The 15,655-nt window shown below is 41.9% G+C and overlaps 1 protein-coding gene across 1 annotated transcript in view; it reads right to left on the bottom strand.

The window, feature by feature from the left end:
• The window catches only part of KMT2E (lysine methyltransferase 2E (inactive)), a 56,371-nt gene that overhangs the window by 4,295 nt on the left and 36,421 nt on the right, over positions 1 to 15,655 (bottom strand). The window contains 9 exon segments of the mRNA XM_026677207.2: positions 73 to 161; positions 3,115 to 3,404; positions 4,412 to 4,984; positions 6,170 to 6,226; positions 7,025 to 7,278; positions 8,322 to 8,460; positions 9,452 to 9,706; positions 10,249 to 10,557; positions 11,193 to 11,357. Of these exon segments, the coding sequence (XP_026532992.2) occupies positions 73 to 161; positions 3,115 to 3,404; positions 4,412 to 4,984; positions 6,170 to 6,226; positions 7,025 to 7,278; positions 8,322 to 8,460; positions 9,452 to 9,706; positions 10,249 to 10,557; positions 11,193 to 11,357 (2,131 nt within the window).

Below are 15,655 nucleotides of genomic sequence, written 5' to 3'. Positions count from 1 at the left end.
ATTCTAACCATTGCACCACCAGGGCCTGCTCCAAAAGGGAGTGTGATCAGAAGCAACTAAGTGATCTCTTACCAGTATCCTTGTCTTTCCTATGATCGCTAAGAAGCAATGCTCGCTGATAACTTCGCTCTCTCACTTGCTCCACTGATGTTGAAGAGGTCCTTTAAAAGAAAAATAAAATTCTATCTTGTAATTTGCTTCTTAACAACAAATATTAAGGCAACTTTAATTCAGCTCCCCTTGCTATCTTAACTGGGTTTGAAGGTGCTTCAAAACATTTTGATGGCTTATAGTTTAGTGTCCGTAGAATATTTATGCTACAATGATTAAGGAAAATGCAAAGGCAGGGAAATCTTCTACGGTCTTAAAAAGGCCTTTGGTTGCTGTGTGCATGGAAAAAACAGTGGGACGCAAGGAAAGGCACGTGAGTAATGATGGATCCAGATCAGGGGTGTCAAACTCGTGGCCCGCAGGCCAGATGCATCACACGCTGGCCACGCCCACTCCTGGTTTAGCGAAGGGGCCAAGTCGTGATACGTCAAGTGACGTGACGTGACATGTTTGAGACCCCCTGATCTAGATAAACACTAGCGTAAGTCCCCAGTGTAAGAACTATATAATTGCTCAGGGACTGAACAGGACTGTGAGCTAAGCCCCCTGAATTTTTTTTTTTAATACTGGTGAAATCTGTAGCACAGCACTTATTAGCCCCAGGTAAGAAAGTAGGCAGGTTAAGTGTAGCAAGGACTCCGTTAAAGGAGTCCTTATCCCATGTTTCTTTCTCTCTGCCCTACCACAGGGGTCCCCAACCTCAGGCTGCAGCCCACTACTGCGTCTTGGGCCACAGAAGTGGCGAGTGAAGACACGCCTACAGCTCCACTTACACAAGCTGCTGGTGAAGTACAATTACGTGCCTGTTGGCTCGCCCACCGCTCACACATAACCATTCCTTCTCCCTCCAGGCTGCAAAGCAGGAAAGGTGGAGGGCCACTGGCCTAGAGAACCCCACCTGCCTAATGGAAGGGGGGCAAGGAGATGACCAGCTGGTGGCGCTGTTTGCTGATCACGGGAGCAGGTTCTTTCCTTCACCCTTTTTCTGGGAATCATCGGACTGTGCCTTTCCCCCTGACCTGTGCGCTAACTCATCACACTTTGCCAAGGGAAGGCTGGCACACAGGGCTTGGCCAAAGAGAGCCCCGTGCCAAATCAGAGGCCTAGCTGCAACCAGCTACTTGGAATGAAGGCTAGAATGAGTTCTGCAGGATGGAATACTCTGAGGGTTCGGCTAAAAGGAGTGGTAAAACTGGACTTGGGTGTTACATCATCTGCCTATGGTGTAAATACAGCAACCTTAATAGCAGTGAAGGCAATCTTGGAGCAACAAGGATGATTCTCGTAATGCTGGATTCTTACACAGACATTTCAGCTCAGCTTCCTTGGGCTCATCATCTGCTGCTTTTAAATTCTGTTTAGGGTTTTGTTTTTATGTCATTTTAGCTTTTCTATATGTAATTTGTTTTTACTTTTATGTGTCTTTTATGCTTTTGTAATACTTCATACCCCGCCCTCCTCGTGGCTGGTATTTGCCATAATAATGGTTGGATTTGACTTGACTTGACTTGATCAATCACACCCAGCCTACAAACAATGCAACTTTTTTTTTTAAAATGGGAGAAGCTTTTCCAGTGCAAGCCATAACTGGTGTAAGAATTAAGCTTGGAGCTATCTGGTTCCAGAGCAGAGTTACACAGATTCAACTACTACCCAGTTTTAAAGCCATGATGTGTATGGCAAGGTGTTCCCTGAAACAATGCAAGAAGAGGCCAACAGGTCTGAATCACCTGACAGTGACTTAAGACAGTGACTTTCACGCTCCTGAAAAACAAGTGACCTGAGAAAAGATTTGAGTAGTTTCTGGCATTCAAAGCAACTTCATGAATCATCTGACACACACAAAAAATGCTCTTGCCCTATTCAGCCTCCTGCTATCATTGTGATTTTGATGGCAAGTCTCTGTGCTTAGTTTTCAAAAAAAAAAAAAACCACCAAAAGATGATCTCTACCACAGCCCTGATTGCACTATCATTCTTATTATTCCAGCTAAGCACCAATAAGTCCACAAGGCACCATGGTTGGACTCCCCTCCTCGAATGGCATCGCGTGTGTTCTTTCTATATTCATTTGGCTTAAATTGCAAGGGATAGTAAGACCTGAAAGTCTGTTACCATCCAAAAGACTCATTAGTCTTTCCTATGCAGTTTATAGGCAGCCTGGTATTACTTGGACATTTCTCAAAGCAATTTGCGGTAGTCCTCGGCTTATAACATTTGGTGAGTGTTCAAAGTTACACAACGGGGCCCTGAAAAAAAGTGAGTTATTAACGCTCTTCATGGTTACGACCTTTGCAGACTCCCTACGATTCAGACACTTAGCAAACTGCTTCGTATTTATGACCGTTCCAGCATTCCCATGATCACGTGATCAAAATTAGGATGCTTGCCAACTGACTCATATTTACGACGGTTGCAGTGTCCCTGGGGTCAGACTAAACTGCTCCTGGGGAACACTGCTGTTGTAGATGATCAGGTTCCAAGTAGCCTACACAGGTTAGTCCTTGACTTGCAATAACTCATTTAGTGACTGTTCAAAGGTACAATGGCACTGAAAAAAGTGAGCGTTTTTCACATTTACAATCATTGCAGCAACCTCGTGGTCACATGATCAAAATTCAGACAGCTGGTGAACTGTCTCATATTTATGACGGTTGCGGTGTCCCTGGGATCATGTGATCCCTTTTTGCGACCTACTGACTAGCAAAGTCAATGGGGGAAGCCAGATTCACTTAACAACCGTGAGACTAACTTAACCACTGCAGTGATTCACATAATAGCTGTGGTGAGAAAGGTCGTAAAATGGGGCAAAACTCACTTAACAAATGTTTCAGGAAGTTTGGGCTCCATTGTGGTTTTAAGTCAAGGACTAGCTGTGTTTACAAAGCACAGATCACATTGGGGGGGAAAGCAGCTTTTGCCACTGTTTTAAGGTTTGACTACTACTGATCATAACTGGCAAGGTTAGCGAGCTCTCAGGGGTGATTTTTGAGAAGGGACTTACCACTGGGCCTCCGGATCGCTCTTTTCACCTGAAGCCTCCTTTGAGGAGGAAGCGCTTTCGGCCTCTTCTGAAATGGCACTGTGCTCAGTGGGTGGCAAAGAGACGGGGAGGCTAGCAGGGTGTTCCCTCTCCGGCTGCTCCCCGTTTTCGCCACTGTTGTAGCCGTCGGTAGCGCTGCCGTTTCCTCTCCCGGCTGCATGAGGCGACATGCTCAAGAGGGAAAAGTTTTCCGCTTTCGAGCCGCTTTTTCGGGCTTCTCGCTGCCTCTTGCGGTATTCCAGAAGCGACACCTAGGAAAGAAGCAAAAAAAGGAAAAATGTGATTTCTCTGAAGTATTACAGCACAGGTTGCTTCCCCCACCCACCACCCAAAAGACTCTTGTGCGCTGTAATGTCGCCACTATTTTGAAAAGACAGTGAAAAATGATGTGTCAGTTTTTGTCCCAGTCGTCCTAGCTTTGTTTTATTTTGTGTTCTTTGAACATCTGAATAACATGCCAATTTATTGTCCCAAGGGGGCTTTTTTTCCCAAAGGCAACTGGACTTGGTTTTTCCTTGAAGAGGTTTTGCTTCTCCTCCAAGAAGCTTCTTCAGTTCTGAAGAAGGACCGAAGGAAAAGCAAAGCCCAGTTGCCATCTGAAAAAGCACAACCATGGCCTGGATGACCGAGAATCTCCGTAGACATGCTAATGTATTCGTTGTAGCATTTGAAAAGCAAAAATGTGGCAAAAATTAGTTTAAAAATATTTGACACATGGGCATTAGCTTGCTTTTCTATTGATGTAGAAATTTCTGCTTATGAAGCATCGACAGGTAGTCCTTATTTTATGAGTGGTTGCTTAATGACTGTTTAAAATTACAACAGACTTCAAAAAAATTACTCTTCAAATTGACAACTGCCATGATCCCCCCATCCCTAATTACGTTATGTACATTTCCCTCACAAGCTTATTTCAGCAGAGGGAACAGTGCCTCACTTAACAACAGTAACTTGGGGCTCAATTGTAGTCATACGTCAAGGACTTGGCTATATACCTTCATTTTATTCCGTTATTTATCTACTCCTGTGGCTTTGGAAAACTATATATAAAAAAGTACAACTGAAGTGTACATAAGTATTTGCCTCCAATAGTTAAATTAACCTTCAATATTGCTAGTTCATAAGTCGATTCAGTTTGCCAGTGGGCGCCTACACTAAAGCCTTTGAAAAGTCTTACGAATATAAATGTATAGACAAGCAGAAATGCCTTCCTGCTGTCACTCTGCGCCTTAAGTTAAACTTTCACTTGAGGTGGTACCTTTTTCTTTTGTGGAGGATTCTGGGGTGTGCAATTGCCATCCATCATGTTGTCACTATTGGCTGTCCTTCCAAAACTAACGGCGAGTCCCTCTTCAGAAGTACAAAACACAGGCGTTTCCACAAACAGGCCCCGAGCGTCTTCTGGAATCAGGCACTTTGACTCGTTGATCCGGAACCCGCCGCCGACTTCTAACTGGTGTGAAGGAGTTAAGTCTCTCAAATTAGAATTCATGGAGAAATTGACACCTGTCCTGTCGGGACTCTTGATCCAGGTCGGATACACCGTGCCCCGCCCGCAGTGAGCCGTTTCCAGTTGGCTGTTTGCATCAGTCCGGTTGTGGCAGGGAGCCTCCAGCGTTTTATGCAGTGCACTTTGCTCGATGGCTTCCAGCCCCAGCTGGAGCTCGGAGGAGGGGCTTTCTTTTTCTCCCGAGCACTGCCGGGGGCCGTCGGACCTGTTCCTTGGGCTGGAGTAGCCAATCGTTTTGATCTCTTGCAGGCATATTTCCGCGAGGCTGGCATTTCTGAACGGATTGAGTGCTAGCATGGAGGAGCAGGAACGTTCGTAACCCTGTCCAAAAAAGATTGGGGTGGGGTGGGGGAGAATGTTGGGGAAATAGCATAAAACCGTTAGCCCAAATAAAAGGTCTCTCCGTGGTAACTATTCTGGTAGTTTGCTTTTAATGTATATTGTTCATTTTTTTCTGGATTCACTTTTAAAGCCAACTTGTAGATCTATTCAATGGAGATCTATAAAATATGTGAGGTTTTTCCTTAAAGTTGTAGGTGTGGTTCCTATAGACACTGCAGAGGCGGTCTTCAGCCGGTTCTGACCAGTTCTGGAGAACCAGTAGCAGAAATGTTGAGTAGTTTGGAGAACCGGCAAATCCCACCTCTGACTGGGTGGGTCTTCTTTGGTTGCCCTGCACAGGAGAACAGAGCTGGAAAGCAGGTTAGTGGGGTGGGGATGGGGATTTTACAGTATCCTTCCCCTGCCACACCCACCAAGCCACGCCCACAGAACCAGTAGTAAAAAAATTTTTTGAATCCCACCATTGAGACACTCGTAAGTTTTTATTTCTCTTTGTCCTTTCCTATCGTGCAATTTTTATTTTTAATATTCTAACTTGCAGATCTATTCAATAAATATCTAGAAAATGTGGGAGATTTTTCCTTAAGGTTACACAGATGTGTTCATACAGACACGCCTAACTTTTTATTTCTCTTTGTTCTTTCGTATTATTCTACTTTTAATATTCCAGTCGTTCTCTTTGAAAACTGCTTTTACCGAAACAATCTTGAATCATAGCTGGTGATAAGAACTAGAAAGTTCCGGAAGAATAATGAAAGTTAATTATTCCTCAATTGACTGCATTGAGACAATCTGAGAGGGAGACACCAAATTGATTCCTTTGTTTATGATTGGGAGTTTCATTAAAAGACAATTGTCTGAACACTTTGCCATATCTAGATTGCATATCTATTAGTCTATTTTCTTTCGAGTTTTTACGTACATTCCATCAACTTTTTTCTTTTAAAAGAAAATCCTATTTGCATTGTGAAAGTAGGAACTTGGGAAGCTAGTCCCTAGGAACTATTCACCAGGATTTCACATATCTTTTATTATCTCTTAGGATGTACTGTCTGCAAATGTGTATTCCTACAAACCTCCCTGAACTGCACATTCTCTTAAGAATTTACAGTGTAGAAAAAGATTAGCAAAGCAGACCAAATAAAACTTCCCACACAAACTTACCTCTTGATTAAACGTTCGCCTCTTAACTTCTGGAGAACTTTCAGGTGAAGAAATATTCTGCAGTAACAAAAAAAAAAAGGAATGTTTAAAAACTGCAGAACCAAACCAGTCTGATGATTTTTTGAAAATAAGGAACAAAATAACTTCTCTTTAATCGTGTCAAGCTATCTATGATTTAGTTAAGGGTTGATGGCATTGCAGGAGCTGACCAAGTGTGAAAAGAGAACCCTAAAAACAGGACCTGGGGCCCATGACCCACTCTGACACTTCCTCCTGAGGAAAAGTCTCTTTAGAAGCATCCTTCATAGGGTTCTAAAAGTAACGGTAGCGACAGATTACAGGTAATCCTCGACTTACGACCACAACAGAGGCCAAAATGATTGTTGCTTGAGTGAGTTTTGCCCCATTTTACGACTTTTTTTTTACCTCTTCTTGTTAAGTGAATCGCTGGTTGCGTAGTAGTGAATCTAGCTTCCCCATTGACTTTGCTTGTCAGAAGGTTGCAAAAAAGGAACTTGGGACACAGCAAAGGTCATAAATATGAAAAACTGTCGTAAGTCACATTCAGACTTACGGATTCAGCATTCAAAATTCAGGCGCAGCTGCCAAGTGCCTGAATTTTGATCCTGTGATCATGGGCGTGCTACAAAGGTCGTAACTATGAAAAACTGCTGTAAGTCACATTTTTCAGTGCTGTTATAACTTTGAACAGCCACTAAGCGAACTCTTGTAAGACGAGGATTACCTACAGAGTTTTATTCTTCATAAACAGAGCTGATTCTCTCCCCGAAGCAATGAAGCTACACCGGTTGCTTTATCTGACAAGGCAAGGCAATGGAATAGCTGAAGGCTCACCTCAAAGTGCACTGCGTTTCCATGGACACATGGAATCACCGAAGTAACAGATGAATAAATAGGTTTGTAACCATTCCTACAGGTTTCCTCTTCCGTTTTTATTCTGGGAGGCGTGGCAAGCAACAATGGGTCTGAGGCAGAGAGATCGGCGTGGGTGGGCGTGGCGTATGGAGAAGGAGTGGGCGTCGATGTTTCTGAGTAGGTGGGGTCCAGCAGCTGGTACTGCCTTCGCTTTTTGAGTGGCGTTGTCAGATCTGTAGGTAATGATGGGGAGAAGAAGCAGAAGCCCAATTAAGTCATTTTTCTTGGTCGTACGACATTGTAGCCAGTTGCAAACAATGTGTGATTAGAACAGGTTCATTAACTCATCATCGGCTGCTAAAATGAACTATCATTTTAAAGAAATAAATTCATTTGCTCCACCATTTAAGAGGTCTTCCCTTTTTTCAGGAGTTGAAACTGATATATGTGAACAAAACTTCCCACACAAACTTTGTTTATATATATAGAAATATGTATGTAAAATAGCTGCCATGGTGGCGCAGTGATTAGAATGCAGTATTGCAAGCTAACTCTGCAGTCTGCCAGGAATTCGATCCTCACCAGGCTCAAGGTTGACTCAGTCTTCCATTCTTCTGAAGTGGGTAAAATGAGGACCCAGATTGTTGGGGGCAAGAGGCTGACTCTGTAAACTGCTTAGACAGGGCTGGAAAGCACTGCGAAGCGGTATATAAGTCTAAGTCCTATTGCTATATATACAGACACACGCACCTACTGACAGAGAAAGGGGAGCCTTTCTCTGTCAGTACTTGAGGCGTAGTCCTCGACTTACAGCAGTTCATTTAGTGACTGTTTGAAGTTAAACAGCACTGAAAAAAGTGACTCTTGACTGTTTTTCACATTTACAACCACTGTAGCATCCCCTTGGTCATGCAATTAAAATTGGGGCACTTGGCAACTGCCTCGTATTTATGACAGTCGCGGTATTCCCAGAGTTACGTGATCCCATTTTGTGACCTTCTGACAAGCAAAGTCAATAGGGAAGCCAGATTCACTTAACAACTGTGTTACTAAATTAACCACCGCAGTGATTCGCTTAACAACTGTGGCAAGAAAGGTTGTAAACATGGGGCAACATTCACCTGACAACTGTCTCGCTTATACAACAGACACAAGTCAAGGACTACCAGTTAAAAAGGCATTTGAGAAACAGAGGCTTCCCAACTGGTGGTCTGGAAATCATAAGCCACACCAGCCCTGAACATGGGATAAGGGTGAACTACATAATGAATGTCACCTGGCAAACAGCTGTCGGTCAGTAATAAGGGGCTTCTACTTTCACCGTTGACTGCAGGGCTTCTGGATCTCTCGTGGGGCGAGGAAATGAAAAACCCAACAACCGAGTTTTCTTCTTCCATAGCTTGCTTTAACCAGCGCTGCAAAACACGAGGGGTGAAGATGAGGAGGGTGATGCCACCAAAGGACACTTAAAGCTCACCAGGGGTGGCATTCTACTGGTTCAGACTTGTTCTATAGAACCGGCTGTTATGATTCTGCACAGTTCAGAGAACTGGCAAATCGTGCCCCTGGATGGCCCCTCCCCGCCCCTTCCCTCCCAGTTAGTCCTTATCGTGCATGCACAACAGTGCGCGCATACCTGATATTGCTGTCTGCATTCTTCCCTGCCCAGTCACTCCTTAAGGTATTTCTTTTTTTCCCCCCTCCCGACAATCAGCTGTTCCCATAATCAGCTGTGCCGGGATTCCCGTCGCTTACTTACTGCTTCGCCCAGGAGGCCCCAAAACGGAGGGGCAGGGGGGAGCTGTAGCCCCCCCCCTGCTCTTTTTTTCCTTCCTGAGCCCCAGGGAAGCCTTCTGGGAGCAAAAACGCCCCCCAGAAGGTTTTTGAGGCCCAGACGGCTCAAAAAACGGAGGGGTGTGTGTGCAAAAAAAGAAGCCAGGTCCACCCAGTCAAGTGGCCACGCCCACAGAACCAGTTGTTACAAAATTTGAATCCCACCCCTGAATCTCACCTTATACAAACATTGTTTTTAAGCTACTGTAATTATAAAAACAAAATATGAATTATCTGTACGTCAAAAATAGGGAACAACATAAATGTAATCAGCTTGGCAAAATAACAAAGGCCTTTGCCCAATGGTGGAATGACAACTGATTCAATGCTGCTACCGAAAAGCAATTTCATTGGGAATCCCTCGCCACTTCCTAATCCAGAAAACTGATTTATCAATTTTTGGGGGATGTTCTATATAACCCTAGGGCAGAGGTCTCCAAACTTGGCAACTTTAAGACTTGTGGACTTCAACTGCCAGCTATAGCTGGCTGGAAAATTCTGGGAATTGAAGTCCACAAGTCTTAAAGTTGCCAAGTTTGGAGGCCTCTGCCCTAAGCTATCAGGTAATATTACCTTCTTACAGGAACCCAGGATGCTTTCCATCGGTTCTTTTCTCCGCCGTTTTTCCGAAAGGAAGGGCGATGTAAAACGGATATAGTGCTTCGGAGTCGTATATACATGTGGGCTGAAAGTGAGGCCTGGTAAAGAATTCAGCTGGGTCGCCAAGACCTCTGGGTCGGTGGTTATGCGCAGAGGCTTTTCCGAGAGGTTTTCCATTGGCTTTCCCGGCTTCTCATTCTTCTCGCTTAACCACTCACTCACCAAGTGCTGAAACAGAAAAAATCAGCAGAGCCCTTACTCTGGCGTTCCGATGAACATGAGAGAGAGAGAGAGAGAGAGAGAGGGAGGGAGGGAGGGAGAGAAAAGACATACAGGTAGTCCTTGACTACCTTGGTTTGTTTAGTGACCGTTCGAAGCTACAGTGGTGCTGTAAAAGGTGATTCATACTTTTTCCACACTTAAGTCAATTGTGACCCCATGGTCATGTAATCAAAACCCAGGCGCTGGGCAGCTGCCTCATATTTATGACAGTTGCAGAGTCTCGGGGTCACGTGATCCCCTTTTGTGACCTTCTGACAAAGACAACGGGGTAAGCCAGATTCACTTAAACAACTGGGTTACTAACTTAACAACTGCCATGGTTCGTTGTGGGCAAGAAAGATTGCAAAATGGGGAGAAATTCCTTAATGATTCTCGCTTAGCAACAGAAATGTTTGAGTTCAGTTGTAGTTGTAAGTCAAAGACTTAAACTGCATTAGCTACTTTTTCCTTCTCATCTCAGACAGAGCAGCAACGAGTGTCCCACGTACCTTTTTTGTTTTCGGGTATTTAGTGGGGCATTTATTAAGTGCTGGGGCTTCAGGTTCAGGAACGATTACAGCCACGGGTGTCTCGGCTTCCGGCTCAACGGAGAGCACGGTGGCTTCCGGTTCGTTGTGCTGTGAAATCACTTCCACATCTGGAGAGGATGGCTGGATATCCGAACACATGCTGACGGTCCTGTGCCTTCGTCGCTGCTGCCCAATATGCGTCCTATTCCGGGAAAAGCTTTTCCTCTGTTTTGTCCTGTTGACTTTGGCAGGGGTTGGCTTGGTGGCAGTCTCCTCTTTTGCTGGTTCCTGAACATTACACATCATCCAGAAAGTTACATAATTTACACGCCTTTCATCAACTTTGCGCGTTTCCCCAAATTGGGGAAAAATACATGAAGGATAAAAACACATGTTTGGCAGTACCACTCGTACATCTTATTTAGGATCATTTTAGCGTTTCTGTGTGCCTTGGCAGTATCTTTTTTTTCTTTTGGTATTTGGTTAAGAAAAATGGCAACTTTCTAATTCATCTTTTCCTTAATGTAAATACTATTTGCACTGATTACTATGAACTCTAGGACTGCATCCACGTACAATTCCAAATCTCAAAATTCACTTTCTTAAGCAAACATTAAAGCATTGTAAAAGTTGGTGAACTAGAATGAAACAACCAGTTTGATGACTGGATGACAGAGGCTCAGGCCTTCACTGAAGTCACAGAGACTCCTGTGTGACTTGGGTTGGCCACACTGTCTTAGCCCAGCCCATCTCACTATATTGCTGCCTAGACAGAGCAGAGACACACAAATGTATTGCCCCAAGAAGTGTGGGATAGGAACAGAGAAATGAAGAAATAACACTGCGTGACTCTATGCAAAAAGCATCAAAAACAGGTAAGATAATTTCCGGAGATAATCACTTAATAAAACGCAGGCATCTACCTGAACAAATTCCGTCTCGTTGATGATCTGGGTATCCCTGCATTCTGATTTTATTTCTGTTTTAGCTGTACTGATTCTTTCCAAAGCTTGTTCTCTTCTTTTTTCTCTTTTTTCTAACCTGGCAAAAGCTTGAAGGATGGCTTCCATCTTGCGTTCTTCTCTGGTCTGAAGAATTTAATAACACAGATGCTTAAACAACTTATGCATTAAGTGACTTAAAATACAAAAAAAGAAAAGAAAAGGTATTCGAAGTACTCTTGACAGGTCAATTCATAAAATCAATTTTATAGAATCCACATTTTGTTCCATAGTAATGATATGGCATTTATATTTTGAAACCTGGTATATAGGTGCATGTATCTGCAGTATTTACTAATAACGTACTGAAAGTTTCAAGTGATGGGGACCCAGTATGGATTAGAATTAAATGAACAGTTATTTAATTTTAGAGTTAAAGTAAAGTAATTGAATAAGAAATTTTTTTCTACATGAATAAATCCATATATTATTTTTAAATGCACTGATATTTCACAAATACATTATGTAAAATATTATAATCTATGAATAGTAAACATGTTATCTCCCATCTTAGTATTCTCTATCATAAACGAGGTCAGATTATGTATGCATCAATATCTGAGCAACTTTCTACAGTGCTTTTACAATGACTAGGATTTAAACTTCTTAGAACATAAAAAACATTCTCTCCTTTATTTGAGTCCTCATCAGTTCAAACAAATCATTACATTAAGGTGATCGCTTATGGTAATGGTGTTTATTATAGATGTCACAAGCACACAAATTAACTCACCAAACACCTGCGTTTATGAATATTATTCTGATTCATTTTTTTCAGAGATAAGGAGAAAAGTTTAAATAAGCTAGTGCTGAGCTACTGAGATTTTTCAACTTGGCATGCCTCTGGGAAAGTGACAATAACCATTTCATTGTGGTCAGGGACCACACACAGAAATTGTTGAGTGGTGAGTGAAACTTGAACAAGGGAATTGTGAGGTTTTATACTGATGGGAGCACATGAGATCTGTACACCTCCAGGTAAGTTTCCAACAACACATTTCCTCTTTTCTGTGGAAATCAAAGCCCTATCAACCTCAGATAGAAATTACATGTGGTCCTCAACTTACAACAGTTAATTTAATGACCATTCGAAGTTACGACGACTCTGAAAAAAGTGACTTATGACCGTTTTTGACATTTATAATCATCGTAGCATCCCTGTGGCCACAGGATCAAAATTTGGACCCTTGGAAACTGCCTCATATTTATGACGGTTGCAGTGTCCCAGGGTCATACGATCTCCTTTTGCGACTTTCCGACAAGCAAAGTCAATGAGGAAAGCTGGATTCACTTAACAACTTAACAATTACAGGGATTCACTTAATAACGGTGGCAAGAAAAGCCGGAAATGAAGCAAAACTCACTAGCAAAACAACTAGCAACAGAAATTTTGGTCTCAAAATTTGTGGTCTACCTGTACCTTAATGCTCATTTCCCTTCATCTCAACAACCAGTCTGAACTGTGCCTTGTTTTTCTTTATTGCCAGCAAGTATCCACCACACACCATTCCCTCAGTTGCCAATAATCCAGACAGCTGGAACAACTGGAGTTATGACTAGAATAGATAAGTCTGCCTCCACTATGGTTCCAGAGTGAGCCCAGCCTTCAATGGTTACCTTAAACCATTTGACTTCATGTCATAGGGTTCGTGACAGCAGCCACTGAAAGATATCTATGAAAGATAAAACTTAATACCATTATTTGGACTACTATTTACCCTTTCGGTCTTCTGATATATCTGTTTCATACACACAATAAAAATATCCTCTAGAAATAATACTCGGATCACTGTTGATGGCAACAGGATGTTCAAAGTTTTCTATACATCATCACTGTAGATCTCCTAGCCTCCATTTTGACAACTCTGGGCAAATACCTGTAAGATAAAGTTTTCCACCACTGTTGCCACAGAATATATAGATTCGAAAATGCTTCCCGAAGATTCTAGCATGTGTATTGTTTCATACATACTTGAATGCAACCTTAGATATTAATTTGATTCAAGTGCCAATAGTACCCAAACGGCCATACATAGTCAGCTTCTACCGTTAATATGGATTTCTCTTATATTTTACAACGCTAGAAAATGTTCAGCTATTCTTTTTATTAAAATCTACTTTAAAAATTGGCTGAAAACTGGAGTCTTGGAGGGACTGGAAATATCTTCCTATTGGTTGACAGGATTATGACATCACTTCTGAATTTCCCCAGCAACTGTAGATACACACGCACAGGAGCACCTTCTGTTTTTACTCTTCGTCTGCCTGCTTTGATAGTTCTGCTGTTACCTATCAGGCATCAAAATCTACTAAGATTCTTAAGGTGAGCAAGTTGATTTTTCAGATAGGAGGAAGTCTTTCCAGCTACTGCTATCAGAACTTTCGGTTTCTTTATCTTCCATCTTTCCTAATTAGTTTATTGTCCATCACTTTTTTCCAGCTTGCTTACAAAATCTGGTCTAGGAATTGCAGATTTTTTGAGAAGGGAAAAGATGCAGGACTGGGGGGAAAAGTTACTAGATTTATGGAGGGCGGGGGGAATCCAATTTGTTGGTTGCTTTCCATGGCCATAAGATTTCTCCTTGCAGATAAACAAGCTGAGAAAGAGCATAAGTAGAGTTACTTATAGTAAAGCATGAGAAGCATAGTAAAAGCCAATGTTTGTAAAAAAAGGTGCAAGATAACATCTTTTATTTGATGGCTTCAACTCAGCTGGTAGTGGGGGGGGGAGAGCCAAAGTTCAAAAGAGTTACCACCCAAACTTGACATGATGCTTTAATTTAGTACTTCTCTCACCTCTGCTGAAGAAATGCCATCTATTTTGTCATCTTTATATTTCAATTGTAAGAGTATGGAAGGAAAGTGCATTTGCTATGCCCTACACATTCCTAAGTTTCTATAAACAATGAAAGATACTTATTTCATGAGTGAAATCAAACACTCAAAGATGAAGGTCTTAAAAGTTCTTTTCTAGCCCTCTTTCTCCTGCAATTGCCTTACAGCCGATCATGCCAAATGGAAGTTTACTCATCTGTACTCTCATGCCATTGAGAACAGTGGTGGTCACAGTTTCTTCTGCCCAAGGGCTTAATTTATTACATGAACAGGAGCAATATATATGCACGTTTCCTTTCTCATATATATATATATATATATATATATATATATATATATATATATATATATATATATATATATATATATATATATATATACACACACACACACACACACACACACACACACACACACACAGGTTTCTGTACTTACTTTTCAAAACGATCTCGCAGCCCAAAGCAGATGGAATTCCATAAGCTGTTTTGGGCCTCTTTCAATAAATACAGGTAGCCCTTGACTTATGACCACAATGGAGACCCACATTTCTGTTGTTAAGAAAGTTTTGCCCCATTTTATGACCTTTCTTGCCACAATGGTAGTGAATCACTGCAGGCTTCCCCTTTTTTGCTTGTCAGAAGATTGCAAAAGGGGATCTTCATATGACCCTGGGACACTGCAACTGGTTTAAGTACATGCCAGTTGCCAAGCCTCTGAATTTTGATCACGTGACCGTGGGGATGCTGCAATCACACACAAGTCACTTTTTTCAGTGTCGTTTTGAACAGTCACTAAATGAACTGTTGTAGGTCGAGACTACTTGTATTTATTTCCTAGATGCATTAAACAGTGGAGAAAACAGGAATATTTTCCTATTTTCAGGTTAGGATAACTTGAGATGGAAACAAACAAAAAAAATAAAATAACCCAGTAGATGATGTTTCAATGTTTGTTTCTCTCCTTTGAGGAAAACTGCACAATGAATAGAAATGAGGGGAGATACAAAATGCAACTGGAACTGATCTTTCAGACAAGAGGCAAAAGATATAAGGACCAAACAGCAACAAAGTCATAGGCTATGAGAGTTAGCTATAGGTTCTTAATGATAATTTAGTGCATATAGAGAAGCTGAGAGCTACAGTACCGAAATATTGAATATATTCACATTTTAAATAGAAAGGGAAAGAAAACAGTTAAAACAAGAATGCTTTAGCTACTGAACAGAAAGAGGAAGATTACTAGTATGCCAAAGCAAATACTAAAACTAGAGAGCAACTGGAAAGGAAGTGCAGGGGTCAAGATTTTAAGATCACTATGACAGATAACATTATTTCCTGAAAAGATAGGCTGAAGAGGGTAAAAGGTTTGGCTAGAAACTCAATATTTAAAATAGGAGGAACATCTTTAAGCAGAAAAGCACTAAGTATTATGTAGAGTAGCTTTAGGGAAAAACCCTGTTATAATGATTAAGGATTAATTAATTTTGTGAGAATGTAAACCAAGAAAAATAGGAGGATATACACACCAGGCTCTGTAATAAGAGGCCAAGA

Source organism: Notechis scutatus, chromosome 6 (assembly GCF_049901735.1).
Source record: "Notechis scutatus isolate UNSWTSFEM ecotype Mainland chromosome 6, rNotScu1.2, whole genome shotgun sequence".
Lineage (NCBI taxonomy): Eukaryota > Metazoa > Chordata > Lepidosauria > Squamata > Elapidae > Notechis > Notechis scutatus.
Note: the sequence above shows the minus strand (reverse complement) of the source record. Positions and strands in the feature narration are given on the sequence as shown.